This window comes from Carassius auratus, unplaced genomic scaffold, assembly GCF_003368295.1.
Source record: "Carassius auratus strain Wakin unplaced genomic scaffold, ASM336829v1 scaf_tig00029891, whole genome shotgun sequence".
Lineage (NCBI taxonomy): Eukaryota > Metazoa > Chordata > Actinopteri > Cypriniformes > Cyprinidae > Carassius > Carassius auratus.
The window spans coordinates 225,324-241,581 of NW_020525808.1; the positions used below are offsets into that span (position 1 = coordinate 225,324).

General features: G+C 36.2%; 1 protein-coding gene across 3 annotated transcripts; it reads left to right on the forward strand.

The window, feature by feature from the left end:
- Window positions 1-557: 557 nt before the first annotated feature.
- On the forward strand, window positions 558-14,173 carry LOC113079948 (FYVE and coiled-coil domain-containing protein 1-like). Of its 3 annotated transcripts, XM_026252189.1 has the most exons (19): window positions 558-624; window positions 701-761; window positions 1,118-1,218; window positions 1,766-1,872; window positions 2,486-2,611; window positions 4,007-4,113; window positions 4,936-5,079; window positions 5,249-5,342; window positions 7,003-9,123; window positions 9,200-9,292; window positions 10,192-10,310; window positions 10,451-10,618; window positions 10,775-10,918; window positions 11,722-11,906; window positions 12,093-12,219; window positions 12,576-12,671; window positions 12,881-13,091; window positions 13,657-13,766; window positions 13,856-14,173. In XM_026252189.1, exons 3-19 carry the CDS (start codon window positions 1,167-1,169, stop codon window positions 13,932-13,934), a joined length of 4,083 nt encoding a protein of 1,360 aa, XP_026107974.1. In that variant the 5' UTR covers window positions 558-624; window positions 701-761; window positions 1,118-1,166; the 3' UTR covers window positions 13,935-14,173. The 3 variants fall into 3 exon arrangements, with proteins under 3 accessions (XP_026107974.1, XP_026107973.1, XP_026107976.1); XM_026252188.1 differs by lacking the exon at window positions 701-761; XM_026252191.1 differs by lacking the exon at window positions 701-761 and having other exon boundaries at window positions 5,249-5,324.
- Window positions 14,174-16,258: the final 2,085 nt, after the last annotated feature.

Below are 16,258 nucleotides of genomic sequence, written 5' to 3' on the forward strand. Positions count from 1 at the left end.
AAGAGTACAACCCCACCAATAAATAATTCTCAGATCCCCCATCCTCAAAAACAAAACCAATCCTATTTTCTGTTCCTTTATAAACTACCATAAATTAATTTAGAAAAATGTCATGAGGCCTTGCACTTAGTCAGAAAAGGACTTGAATCAAGAAAGCAAAAAAAATAATAATAATAATAATAAAATAATAATAATAAATTATTCTAATAAAAGTAATTATTTATGCTTCAGCACTGTTAACATCTCTTATATTAAAAAAGCACCTGCTTTATAAAAAGACTCTTCAGAAGCAAATGCTAAAACGAAATGTTGATGGTTATTGGTTTTGTTTTGTTTTCTTTTTCTTTTTAAACAGTAGCACTAAGCATATGTTAACACCTGAAATGTGTTTATGTCAGTGGTGATGCTCTCGTTACTGATCATCACATGACACCACTTGTTTATTTACTGCTGTTTTTTTTTTTTTGCTCCGCTACAGGATGAGCTCCGAAGAATCTGCGATTACGTTTTCGCCTCTGATTGGATTAGCTTGCTGTCAGTCAATCTTAGTACCGCCTCCTGTGATGGCAGCAGGGTTGTATCTACTGTAAACAATCGATGAGGAAGATCAGCTTTCTGTATTAAGTATGTCTTTATTCACATCGGTATATCACTGTTTACATATGTTTATCAAATAAACATTTGTCTATACTGACGATAGGTTGATGGTTGTGGCAGAAATGTGATTAAACGCTAAACGCTGAAGTTGAAAAGTTTAGCAGGTGCGTCTATGTTACCTAGTCTCATTCTAATATTTCAATATCACAAAAGGCATTTATAATTTTAGTCTGTAATCAAGGTGTTCATAATATTTTAGGGAACTGGGAATTGTGTGTCTGCATTTCCTTACGTTTAAAAACATAAGTAAAACTCTAGTGCACCTGCAGACACACAAAACTCCAGTTAAATAACGTTACCTAATGAGTTTTATTTTATGATACAAATAGGTTTAGAATTAAATTGTTAGAAATATGGGATTTTTATCACATTGCATCCTATACCATCATAAACTGTTTGCTGTTTTATTGTTGTCTTTATTCTTTTAGTGCAACCATGTTTTTCCCCTTTGCTTTTACAGGCATAATGTTGACTTTATGAATCAACCACACTAACGTATTCAGCCTACCATGAGTACAGTGGGAGAAAATCAGCTGCAGAGAATCATCAGAGATCTGCATGGTAAAATCACACACACTCAATGTGATGTGTTGCCTGTGTGAGCAGTCATGGGCACTGAGTCTCTTGACACTGTGATTGGCCAATAACTTTTTTAGCTTATTCTAGAGACACTGCAAAATCTCCCCACATATTCTTAATTCTCTGTTATCACAGGACATGAAATATAGTCATATCTAGGTATTCAGCAAGTATGTATTCCTATGTGTAGCTAGTTTTAGTTCCACTGGTGATGATTATTCAGTATTAATGTTTCTTATAATTGTGACATGCATTTAATGACTCAAGGTCTCACAGTCATAGAAAACCTTTCTAGACCTATCACCTTGTGATTTCCAGACCTTCATAAATCATGGAGATCCTAAAATGTTTTTGAAATTTGGAAACTGATTATACTCAACTCTGTTAATGCAGTTTCCTATAAAATAAATACGTCAAGTCCATTTTAGGAGATTCTACAAATAACTCCATATGATTTAATCTATATTGCACGACTCTAAACGCCATTTAAACACCCTGCGTGAGCTCAGATTCAGATATATTTGTGCAGATGCTGTTTCTGAGTTGAGCCAAGAACATTGTGATACTGGCGAACCCATCACAGATGACAGCTCCAGCCTTCACAAGTTCTGCTATAAGCTGGAGTACCTTCTGCAGGTATAGCAGGTTATTTTACATTTAATATTTGTGTTTTCTTTGTTCATCAGGAACTCTTTCTTGAAGTTATTTTATGTCTAAGCCAGTGTGGGGACATAATCTCATTATACTTTTTTTTAAAATAGTTGGTTAAATACATATTAATTTCATCTTAATTTGATATTTAATATGACTTAAGTTTTATTTTAGTACTAGTTATATACTGTTTTATTATTGATTCAAATTTTAAATGAACTTTTTTATAATCTCAGTTTTAATTTAATATATATATATATATATATATATATATATATATATATATATATATATATTATATATATATATTATATATACTGTGTGTATATATATATATATGTATGTATGTGTATATATATATATATATATATATATAGATATATATATATAGATATATATATATATAGATATAGATATAGATATAGATATATATATAATAGTCTTTACAAAAAGTAGAATATCCTGTAGTAAACTTTTCTCATTATTTACCATAAAAATGATGGTGAGCTGGACGACTGGGGACTCTGCATTCATATTTAACCAGACATCATGGTTACAGTAACTGCTTTGAGATTAACTTGTTGACCCTTGTGTCCAGTTTGACCAGAAAGAGAGGACAACATTTCTGGGCAGCAGGAAAGACTACTGGGACTACTTCTGTGACTGCTTGGCCAAGATTAAAGGGGCTAATGACGGCATTCGCTTTGTCAAATCAATCCCCGAGGTAATCCACTGCATGAGCCCAAAACTCTGCTATAAACTCGTCTCTTCAGCCAGTGCGTGTTTGGCTCCAGTCTACCTTCTCACTTCTCTTTTGCACTTTCATGTTGCTGGTTTTCTGAGGGGTTTGTTTTACATCCGTTTTTTATCTGCACCTCTCTGGAGGGTATGACGCAGGAAGCAGTGACACTCGCCTCAGGTTGGTCATGTGTTATAGGCATTCGACTAGCAGTAGAAACCCTGACGAAGATAACTGTATGTTATAAAGACAGGCATGTTATTCCTGTACCAAGGCAGGTGATGTTTAGTGCTATTTGCTAAGATGTGAATAACTATTTCCATTTCTCATACTGTGGGAGACGAACCACTAAGCTAAAATGTGAAACTATTTTGGGCTTAAGTATTAAATAAACTATTAAGCTTAACTATTAAACTTTTTAAGTATAAAATTTTACTTTTGTAATTGAGCATACTTGATTTTTCACATAGATTTACATTGAAGGAAAGACTTGAGAGAGCTGTTTTGATGTTAGCCAGTAAGAAACCACCCAGAACACCCTAAAAACCACTTAGCAATCACACACATCATTCAGATATTTTTCAGACTCGCATATACAGATTAAAGCTGATAATTATCTTTGTGTACTGTTCCCGACATAATCAGTTTAAGACATTAACTTGTACTACTCAGATTATAATTAAATTATTATTAGGGCAACCTATTTTTTTCTCGTTTCAAGAATAACTTTCACTAATGCATGCAAAAAAGTCTTCAGAATTAATTTGTTACTGAAACGCAGCTTTTTGTGAGTCTCGAATCTGCAACTTATCCAGAAATCCAGTGTCAGCTGTAGTGTAACGTGTCCATCTGGTGTCCTTATGGTCTTTGGTCATCACCCAGTGTAATCCTCCATCTGTTGACCCACTGACAGACAGTGTTTGTGTTTAGAGTGGCATAATACCATACCCTCTCATACAGATTTTTTTTCCAGTATGCACTGTGTACTATTCAAATTTAGTGTGTACATGGAATACAGAAATGTCATATTTTTGCATTTGCCAAAATGTACAGCATAAAACCCGATCACACTGCACTGAATACTGTATCCCATGATGCAATGCACTCAGCTTTCCTTCATAGTGAGCCAACAGAACAGAATCAGAATCTTTTCTTTATTCATTATTTAAGCACACTGTCATCTCATTCCATTATCATAAGAATAGTATGTGTTTTTCAGATTGTCGTCAACAAAATGAGAAGCTAGTATTGTGAACAGAAACGTTTGTAATTAAAAAAAAAAGGTTAACCATAACATATTTCATGCTCTGGTCTCATTTCAAAACATGCATATAATCCTTATTTAATACAAGGTCTTTTTGTTTACTTTGTGTGATTTAGCTGAAAACATCATTAGGAAAAGGACGGGCTTTCATTCGCTACTGTCTGGTGCACCAAAGGCTGGCAGACACGCTTCAGCAATGTCTTATGAACTACAAAACCACATGGTAATATATTCAACAAAGACATCTTAGTGAGAACTTGTACAGGAAGACTGATGCATTGCTCCAAATGCGTAGCTTGTGTATGTGTATGATTTGACATACATATATATATATATATATATATATATATATATATATATATATATATATATATATATATATATATATATAAACATATGAAGTAGTAAAGCATAAATATTTAAATAGGAAAGTAATAATAATAATAATAATAATAATAATACAAATGACAAAAACAAAGTTACTAAACTATCAGACCAATTTGGTGGAAAGTGCAACTACATATGGCTTTAAAGTGTGGTCAATATTTCACACAGAAACAAAGCACAAGCATGGAAAAGAGTTGCATGCTCTGCTAGCCAACTTTAGAATGTTAAGATTTCAGCAAATTTGTATGCAATAAATTAAAAATAATTAATTGTAATAGTAATTGGTATTTATTTTGTTTTTGCACATGACACAAAATAGAAATTTGAACATAGAAAGTTAATGCAAATGTGCGCTTTATTTATCATACCTGAAAGTATTGATGAACTAATCCACGTATTAATGTCACTTCCTCCCTCTACTTTCACTTCTCTGGAACAAGAAACTTCTTGTCTTAAAGTAGCATGCATGCATGTAATGTCAGCAATTTTTTATTTAGTACTTAAAACATAGTTATCCAGAGTCCAGTGTTTTATGTTACAAAAGCAAAGCTAAATTTACATTCAGAAATGCACAGGGTATAACATCTCTGAGAAAAAAGTATTGTGAGAACTCCAGTGTTGTTTACGAGTGGTAATGATTTTTGTTTGTCATTCACAGTGAGTGGTATTATGAACGCAGTCCCTTCTTAAAGTCCCATCTGAACACTGATATCATCAACCATCTGTATGAACTCAATGAGGTCCAGTTTGATGTAGCATCCCGAGGTCACGACCTTGACTCTGACTGGCCCACTTTTGCAAGGTAATTCATGAGAATTCAACCCATGCATGTTACAGTAGTAAAGTCCCTATTACAACACATTTAGACTGTGAGACATTTAAGCAGTTGTATTTTGCATATTGCCTACATTGTGAATTAACTAATGTTAGTAAAACAAATGAAGTTTTGTATGTGCATTTCACACATACAGAAAGACTCTGGGATCAGCTGTCTCACCCGCCCATGCGTGGAAACCACCCAGTCGCTCCTCTAGTGTCAACAGTCTGGTTAGCACTTACTCACAGGTTTGTTAACAAAAGACACTAGAAGACATTAGAAACCTCATTAAAATAATCTCTTCTGTTCATATCCTCATTATCTCTGGTTTTGTACCTAATGTGTAACATACACAAATTTAATCTGTGTTTCTTTTTCTAGCTTTAAAAAGTTTTTTTTTTTCAGCTTTGGTTACCCCTAAAAAGTTACTAAAACTCCACTATAGAGCAGTGTAATTTCATTATTATTTATATAATATAATAATAACTATATATTAATATTTTGAATATATATATGTATATATATATATATATATATATATATATATATATATATATATATTAGGGGTGTAACGATACGCGTATTCGTATTGAACCGTTCGGTACGACGCTTTCGGTTCGGTACGCGGTACGCATTATGTATACCGAACGGTTCGTTGGAGTATTTAATTATATTTGAAAAAAAAAAAAAAGAGAGAGAGAGAAATATAATGATATGCGTTCAACAAGGTAGCCCAATAACCCAAACAACGTAACAGGCAACGCCCCTGACACTCCCGAAGAAGAAAAAAACACCATCTTATATGTTTATGTTAGGCTACTCAGCAGGCGCTCGCTCACTCAGTACGCGCTGAAGGCTCGTTGCAAAATAGCCAATGCGTTTAACAGACTAGAAATGAGAAGATCCTCCAATAACCAACAGGTCTGGTGTTTGGATGCACTTTGGATTCCCTTTAAGCTATAATGGTGATGGCAAGAGAGTGGTTTCCTTTCCAAAGCGCTCGGGCAGAAGCGTTCATGAGGCGTCTGTCTTTGCTAAGCAACAATGACGTGCTCTCTCCATGAGACGCGGAAATTTCAGCGAAGGATAAATGGATTTGCAGCTCTAAAAATCGCTTGCAGTAGCTCTGCTACTAAATTTATTTCAAAATTGCAATCCATATACAACTATGATCAGCTGTTCCTTCATCTTGGCTGAGCTCTCAACGTTGTTACGGGAAAGGATGAAGCTGATTGGTTGGTTCTTGTCACATGACCCGCGGTGCGCTTGCGGCATTCTGAAAAGTTGAGATGTTTTTACATTTTGCTGTATCTAAAACGTATCGAACCGAACCGAACCGAACCGTGACATCAGTGTATCGTATCGAACCGAACCGTGAATTTTGTGAACCGTTACACCCCTAATATATATATATATATATATATATATAAAACATTCATTTTCCACTTTTTTTTAGACAACACTGGCGCTGAGTCATAAGAATATAGTTACATTGTAGGCATACATGACAACAGTATGAGAAAGGGAAAGATTTTGCATTTGTGTCTGTCAGTAAGAAAAGGAAAGAAAAGGCACTTATTGTAAAAAGTGCCTTGACTACTATGGTATGAACTCTGTACTTTTAAAAAGTGATTATTGAAACTTTTAAAAAGTGAATTATTATGTAAATCACATTACATAAACTTGCCATTCTGAATGCTGTTTATTTTTAATTGATTTCAACTGTGTTTGTACCACAAATGTAGTTTTCGATTTAATACCACAATAACGGTATTTTGGTATGTCAATATTGACAAATAGACCAATGTGAGTGAATGCATTTATTTTTCTGGTTTAGATTTGTTTACCTAATGCAGTGCAGTCACATAATCGCTGTTGATTAATTTCAGTCGGTTTTCCCTTATGCAGCAAGCTCAAGAGTTTCTTCCAGGCCAAGATTTTGGCTCTAGTCTTCTGGGTGATCTCGGGGAATTAGGTGAGTTGTCCTGTAGTGCTTCTGAGGACCTGCGCACTGAGCTCGACCAATCAGAGTTGAAGCAACGGGAGCTCCAAGAGAAGATCAGGCAACTCACCAGTGAAGCAGCTGATCTGAAGGCCGTGGTCCAAGACCTGCAGGAGCAACTCTTGGCTCAAGGTCCTAACCAAAAGAAAAAAGAAGATCAGGAGGTGGTGAAAACTGTTAAAGAGTGTGCAGATCGTCTCCATACCACCACACAGGGACTGGAGGCTCTACGGACAACAACAGAACGCAACCTAGAAGCCAAACTGAGCATTGCAGAGAACAGAAACATGGAGTTGTTAGCAAAACTTGACGGAGCTCTGAGCGAAAAAGGACAGCAGGCAGCCAACTACTGTGACTCGGCTTGGAAAATCCAAGAGCTCCTCACCAAGCTAAAGGAGGCAGAGGAAGAGAGGATTGAGTTTAAACGAGAAATCGAAGATCGGGCGAGACTAGCTGAGCAACTTGCTCAGGAGCTGAAGCTTCAGGAAGCGAAACTAAAGGAGATGGAAGACAAACTGAACACTTGTAGAGTGTCTGCCGACAAAGAACGAACTACCGCAATGCAGGCTGATGAGTTGCAGATGACCATCAACCGCCTTCAAGGAGCTCTTTCTCTGAACGAGCGGGAAACAGGGAACCTACGGACTCAGCTGCAGGACATGCAGAAAGCACTGGATACCAAGGAAGGTCAACTAAAGGAGCACCAGAAAAGGATAGAAGAGGAGTTACAACATAAAAGTGTGCTTGAAGAACAACTAAATGCAAAGGTGACTGAGTTGTCCACCACTGCCCAAAAGATCCAGCAACTAGAGAATGTCAACCAGCAGTTGACTTCAGAAAGTCAGAGCTTCCAAATGCAAGCCAAGAAACTGGAAGAGTACAAGAACCAATGCACAAGTTTAATGGAGATCAATGCCAAGCTGATCCAAACGGTGAAGAGAAATGAAGAGAGCAGCAAGGAGCTGGCGCAAGCCAAGAACTCTCTTGAGAGAGAACTGGTTACCATACAAGCCTCTAAGAAGCAACTGAGAACCAAATTAGAGTCAGCTGGATTGAAAGTGGAGAACCAAAATCTTGAGGAGTGCATACAGAACGGCCAGATGAACAGCGAGGAAACCAAAACCAAACAACTTGGAGAGAATAGTATATTAAGCCTGGAAGAACTAAATGAGAGAGCTACAGTCCCCCAGGAGAACAAAATTGCTACTTCTAATCTCCTTCGGGAGGCTAATGAATCCTCAAGGACTGATCATGGAGAATCCTCTTCTAGGTTGGCTTTGGCTGAGGCCCAACTTGAGCTCAACATGAAGGAGGTTTCCAGACTCCAGGAAGAGGTCATGGAGCTCCGGGCACAGCTATTGTTGAGCTCAGAGGAGAAAATAAAGATCCAGGCTCTGCAGGAAGTGACGGAAGCCTCCAGAGAAGATCTCCGGGCTCAGGCGGAGCAACTAAAGTCCCAGGTGGAAGAGCTAAACCGTAGGCATGTGGAGGAAATGCTGCACTGCAGAGAAAGAGAGGACACTCTGGTAAAGGAAAGGGATATGGAGGCCCATTTGCGGGAGGAAATCCAAACAAACCTGACTGCCGTGAGAGAAGAGCTTCACATGTTGAAGACGCAGAACAGCACGCTTGCGCTTGAGAATGGAGAGGCTCGCGATGCATTACACAGGGCCAACACTGAGACAGCAGAGCTTGGGGTTCATGTTTGCATGCTGAAGGGACAGAATGAGGAGTCTCAGTTGCGATGGGAAGAGCTTTCTACCAAACTTCAAGAGCTACAGATGGAGGCGCAGGAAGAGGTGGAAAATCTAAGTGATTCAATGGAGGCCTTGAGAAAAGATAATGCAAGTCTCCAAGAGCAGCTAAAACAAACTGAAGGACTCCCGGAAGCCATGCAGAAGTTGCAGGAGAGACTTGAACAGATGGAAGAAGAAGCCAAAAGCATCCAAGAGATACGACAAAGGGAAGTGGACACACTGAGGTCCCAGTTGAACGATGAAGCTGTGGACCATCAAAATCAAGTGCAGGTAATTGAAGCAAAAATTCTCATAGGTGTTGGTTTTGTTCTGTTTTGATCAGGGTTCTTATGGATGTCTCTTTAAGGGTCTGAATGAAGAACTAGACGTACTGAGGAAGAGGCTGGAGAATGAAGTAGAGAAAGTCTCAAGTCTTGAGTCCAAAGTTTTGGAGCTTGAGGTATCTTGATCTTATTATCATAGATGGCTGTTAAAGCTGCGGTAGGTAACTTTTGACACTCTAGCGGTTAATAAACAGAACTGCTTGCGTCTTGCGGAAGAACATCGTAGCCGGAACTACTTCTCCCTGTTTATGTCTATGAAGAATCACAAAGGTACTGGGTTACTTCCGCTGCGGTACCCCCGAAGCAATCTAAAATAGTCCGAATATATACACTTATTATAGGTGCACCCTAGTGATTCAGGACAAGCTAAAAACACGGTTTGGAAAATGGATTCATGTTGTACTCACTTATTATATAAATTTTTCTACATTTTGAACACAAACAAAGTTACGGACCGCAGCTCTGATTGGTTGTTTCTTACCGGGAGCGGATGACTTTCTGCAAATGGCAATAGGACACTGGGAGGAGCCAGAGGAGCTTGATTTTTTCACAGATTATCTGTCTCATATTCTACTGTCAGGACATAATGACAGGTTTAATAAATATGTAAAAAATATATTTTTACAAAAGTTACCTACTGCAGCTTTAAGGCCAATGCACATTACTTGCCATTTCATTACCTAAGATGAATGATTAACAAATTATTAATGCACTGAATAGTTTGATATAATTTTGGCAACTGTTAAACAATCTAGTTTTAAGGGCCATTTATGGCATTTATGCCATTTATGTCCACTGCATTGCTTTTTTATTGTCTTTGTAAGTAAATTTACTTTGTCATTGAGACTTTCAGACATGTTGCCCTGCATTTTTAGTATCTCAAATCATAATGCTATTGACATATTAGGCATGTTAGACTGTCAAGAAAATGTTGAGTTGTCTAAAGATTTGTCAGAAGACTTTTTAATTCAGGAGAATCAACACATTTGTTCATCCTTGTGTTTTTGTTTAAAAGTCTGCAAACAGTGATTACAGTCAGATGATCGAAAAGAAAAATGCCCTCTTCAGTGATTCCGAAAATATAATTAATCAGAAAGAGGAACAGATAAAAAGCCTCAGAGTGAACTTAACAAGGTAAGAAGTTTCTCTACTGCTTTTTAGCTAGTCCATACATTTAAATTGTAAACAAAAAATTAAATTAACATGTAGGAGGGTTTTCACTAAATACTGGTTGTTTTGAATGTCTGATGGCCTGATTCTTGTTTTTTTGTCAGAGCTGAGGAGGAACTGGCTCTTACTCAGCAGTCCTGTAATGAACTAGGTGTTAACTTAAGCAGAAGTGCAATGGAGAAGCAAGCCATTGAACTGAAGATGTCTGCTGAGATAGATGACCTTTATCGTACCAAAAAGAATCTTGAAGAGAGGCTCATTCAGCTCATAAGGTGACTTACATGCAGTAGTTACCTCCCATGATTTCTAACACATCAGAATATACAGTATGTTCCCTACAATCAAAGGAAATGCATTTGAAAATCCCTTTACTGTATCTGCTGAATTGTTGCAAGCTGTTGTTCATAAAACTCTGGCACCTCCTGTAGGGATAAAGATGCTTTATGGCAGAAGTCTGATGCACTGGAGTTTGAACAGAAACAGAGGGCTGAGGAACAGACAGACAGAGACGTCACATACTGCCTGAGCTGCCGTAACCACTTCACCTGGATGCTGCGCAAACATAGCTGCAGGTCAGGGGTAAAACTTTAGGGGAAATGGCATTTTTGGCCAGCGACATTCTTCTTGCATTCACTAGCTATTAGTATTTAGCTAGTATTTAGACATGGTTTACCCTTGAAATTGCCAGTGACAGGTCATTTTGTCCAAGCTGAGAAAGGTTGTGAATCTATATATATTAAATCTATATATTAAATTTACATATGTTTAATTTACAGTTTAAATTAAATGGACCATGCCATCATATAAGGGTGTCATATGATTTTTGTGGTGATAAATGTTACAGTTAACTGTCTCACTCACCCACACACATAAAAGCATAATAATTGTCATACTATTTAAAAATAAATTTAGCTACACAACACTGCACTATTGATTTTTACAATTATTTTGAATGATGTCTAAGGCTGAATTTATTTGGTCATAAAAATAATAAAACAATTAATGAAAAATATTATTACAATGTAAAATAACCATTTTCTATTTTAAAAATATTTGCAGTGTACTTTTTTCTGTCATGCAAAACTGAATTTTCTGCCTTTAGTGTCACAAGATCCTTCAGAAATCATTCCATTGTGTAATTTGGTGCTCAAGAAACATTTCTTTTTATCATCAATGTTGGAAACAGTTGTGCTGCTTAATAATTTTGTGGAAACTGAAATACATTTTCTTTTTCAGGATTCTTTGATGAACAAACAGTTTAAAAATAATTGCATTAATTTGAAATTTAAATCATTTATTGAATTCCAGACGCCTTAACTCCTCCTAGACTTTTAAATGTTAGTGTATATTCGTATTTTCTCTGTTTTTTGAACAGGTTCTGTGGGCGCCCATTCTGTTACTACTGCCTTGTTAATGATGCAGGCGTCCACCAGGGCGGCAGCAACATGCGCTGTTGTAAGGACTGCTTTAATCAGCGCGGCTCTGGACACAGGGACCTGGGCAGTCCTTTACGTTCAGCCCACAGCCCAATATCAAGCCCCACACGAACCAGCACACCAGGTAAAATGTTACAGAAGGCATAATAAAAATATTTTACAACTGAAAAGGGGTTTTATTTGATTTAATATGGACTGTGAATTGATTGTAAATTTGTCAAATGAAAATGCATATTAGTTGAATATCATCTGATCTTTCTTCAGATAGTTGGTTGTAATTCAATGTGTAATGTGAATGTTGTCCTCACAGGGTCATTGAAATCCCCTCGGCCTGATGACACCGCTTATGCCATCATCACAGAGGAGGAAGTAAACTGTGTCCATGACAGTGATTCTTTATACTACACTGCTTTGCAGCCCTCGGAGACACAACAGCTGTGAGACCGACACACACACACACACTCATATACACCTGTCTTGTTAGCCCAGATTCTCTGCATGAAACACAATATGCTGAAATTGTGCTGAAGTAACAAGTAAAAATTAAATTTGCTCCTGCTGAGTTGAACTCCGTTTCATTATTGGATTTATTTTCGTTCATCAGAGCAAATCTGACATGAACACATGGTGCCTGCCAGTGTGTCTTAATGTACTGCTAGGTAAACATAATATAGAAACCTGTTGGCTTTGTTTCAGTTTCATTTGCGTCACTTACAATGATGTGTGCTTATCTTTAGTCTGTGGTTAAGTAAATAGTACAGGAAATAATAAGTAAGTGACTATATCTCTGCAGAAGCAGAAGTGACATCACCAGCACTGAAGATTCAGACGAGCTGATTGGCTCCGTTCAGGATGCTGAGATCTGTCTGTTAAAATCTGGAGAGATGACGTGAGTCCGACACACAGCACTCATGATGGGTCCTGATTTCTTTGTGATTTTTGCAAAGATTATTATAAATTATATTTTATAATAATAATAATTGCTGTTATTATTTTATTAGAGGATGGTTTGTTATTATTAATATTCTTGTAACAATAAAATAAAATAAATCTAGAATGGCAGTATTCATTTATTCAGCGTTGTGTTTTGTTTCCCAGGCTGTCTGTGCCGTTCAGTGTGGAGGATGTGGTTCAGTTTGGCGATAAGTCCAGAGAACTCTTCGTCAAGTCCAGCTGTTACAGTGTGATTCTCATAACCGCTACACATCCAGGCCTTACGATCAGCTGGGTCTTCTCCTCTGAACCCAAGAGCATCGCCTTCAGCGTGGTGTACAGAGAGAACCTAGACACACCTCCAGAACAGGCCAAGGTAACATACGCATGACATACTGTACAGCACTGTCATGCTTAGAGCCTTTGCCATTCATTCATCAGCATTTCTCAGTTTATTGCTCCATGTGCCAACTGAACCCAGCTGTTAAAGTGCTTGGAAATGAACTCTGCCAAAGTGCCAGCTTATCTCGTATTGCTGCTGTCCAGGCAATTTATATCTGCTTGGACACTAAACTGATTCTGCAATAATGTTGTGAAATATTTCAGTTTCAAATAAATGTTGTTCTTTTGAACTATCTATTTCAAACTTTCTAAATTTCTATGTTATAGAAGAATGCCGAAACTGTTTAAACACTGATAATAATCAAAAATGTTTCTTGAGAAGCAGATAAATATAAGAATGATTTCTGAAGGATCCAAATTGATAAGGATGCTAAAAAAAAAAAGCTTTCGACTGTATTTTTGATCAAATAAATGCAAATAAACTTTTTCTGTATAATCTATCAAAGCGTTGATAAGAAGATGGTGATGATGTCCGAACAGCATTAGTGTAATATGAATGGATCCTCAAACCGTTTTTTTTTTTTTTTTTTTGCTTTCAGGTTCTGATCCCTCTGACAAGATGTAACTCTCATAAAGAAACAATTCAGGGTCAGCTGAAGGTCAGGAACCCTGGAGAATACACCCTTATCTTTGACAACTCCTTCTCAAGGTTCGTCCTGAGATCAGTTCACTCCTCCAGCAGACTTCTGTCGTTCTCTCTTAAACTCTGTTCATGTTTTGTTGTCTTCCTGTTGGCAGGTTCCTCTCAAAGAAAGTCCAGTACCAACTGAGTTTAGAGAAGCCAGAGGTCTGCAATGGAAGTGATTGTTCTTCATAGGAAACAGAATCACGCACACTTGTGTCTGTACCAGGTCACGGGACAGATTTGTCCAGGAATATGGCTGTTTATCAAGCCCAACTTGACTAATGCTGCTTTCAATGATTTACAAGGTGAATCTTACAAAACATGTCTAAATCTCACAGTCAAATGAAAGAAATGAGAAATTGTATTTATGATGAAATAAAATACATTTGAAGACATTAGTTTCTCCATGAATAAAAAAAAGGCATTTTTGTCACTAAACTGTACTTGTTTATATATATATATATATATATATATATATATATATATATATATATATATATATATATATATATATATATATATATATATAACATTGCTACAAGTATCTAAAAATCAAACGAAATATCCAGCTGCATTGCATTAATGAAAATTTAATTAAGGGAGAAATGTCAAGAAAATGTATGTCTAAATAAGTAAATAAATACATACATCTTTATGCTCCCAAGCTTAATTTTCTTTATGCTTAATAATAGTTTCTTATTTTTGTTCATTTGATTTTGGGGTGAAATATGACCTGGACATATTGTGAGATTCACTCTGTGTATAATTCAAAAGCCACATTCCTCTTATGAATGATTGCTCTTTATTCATAACCTTTTATGAATGACTTTAATACACTCTTGGCAAACTCTAAAAGCCAGAATGGTACAATATCTCTGGCATACTTATCAAGGGAATGGACAGTCAAAAAAAAAAGGCAATGAAGGAAAGCCCCGTGAAATTTGCTGTGGTCAGTAGATAGATGATGGTTTTTATAACATTATGCACTACAGAAGAGCTTTATTTGTGACTTTTATTGAAATTAGTAATATAGATGTGAAGGAAATGCTTATACTTCAACAGGCTACTAGCAATACAGGGACATCAGTCTGTTTCTTTAACATTTTTATCTATATAATATCCATATAAGTCTAACCAATGCAGAAAATCAGGAATTTGAAACTGACATAGATAATAATTATAAATAAAGATAGGAAACTAATCTATTTTCTGATGAGATTGCTTAGTATATCTCTCATAATACGGTCATCATAGAACTTTTTCAAAGCTTCGTATGTCAACTATGACTTCTCTGCAGACATATAATCTGTATTCTGAAGGGACAAGTACACAGTAATAAGAGGAAACTCTATTTCCTGGCCGTCTTGTTTATTTTCAACACAAAAATGCATTTTTATTCAGCTGACGCCAGGGAAAAATTTATGAAATTTATGAGAAAAACACTCAGTGACTGTGTTTTTTGCATAAATAAGATTGCCGGTGCAATAACTGATAACTTCAGCATGAAGAAGGTGGAAAATGTACATTGCACTTTTTGTAAGGGCTTAATTTGAATAATAAGCATTGATTCTTCACTGTTGCACTTTCTGAATGTGTTTCTGAGGCTGATGACAGCACTTGATTAAAGAACTGTAGCAGTCATTTTTTATCTGCAGTTACTGTAAAGGGTTGTGATATAACAGTAATGTTATATTACAGTTTGAAATGGAGCTGAATTAAAACTACTTGGTGGCGTGACTCTACTTTTGACCCAGTTTACTGTATATCCGTTAATGTTTTTTACTTTTAATTTTTTCATTGTTAAAATTCAACTTACCCCAGCTGAGGCATTCAGTGACAACAGAAACTAGTTTAGCTCTATCTTTCAGTCAGCCAAACACACACACATACACAAATTAATATACACATTTTCAATATTCGTGATGTTGTTTTTCCAGATTTATTTTAATTTTTCTTGTAATTTTAGTACTTCAATATTTTAATTATTTTTACATTTTATTTGTAAATTATTTTTCATTTTTCAATTTAATTGGAGTCAAAGACTTAGCAATTTAGTATTTTTTTTTCAACTTTTTTTTTTTTTTTTATGCAATATATTTACGTAATTTACATTTGTAATTTGTTTCAAGTTGTCTTAATGATACTTTAAGTTAAATGTGGTCTTAGTTATTTGTAAAAACCCTGCCGCCAATAATGCCACATTTGTCATTTTTGTTTTTTTACATGTTTCATCTAATACTTATATTTTCTTTTCTAATTTATTTAAAATTATTACAAAAATGATGTCATTTTAGTTCACATTAACAATGCTCTTACAACAGTGGAGACCACAGACCACCAGCACCCCTTAACCATAGTAAAATAACACACTCATGGCATTGCCATCTGCTCCTGGAATGTGTGTAAGTTCTCCACTGGGATGAGCTCGGTCTCTATGCATGTGTCTACTAAGGATATTGATTATTCCCCTAGCTGCCAGGGCTGCATCCTGTCATGCTCAGATGCCGGTTGCCTGT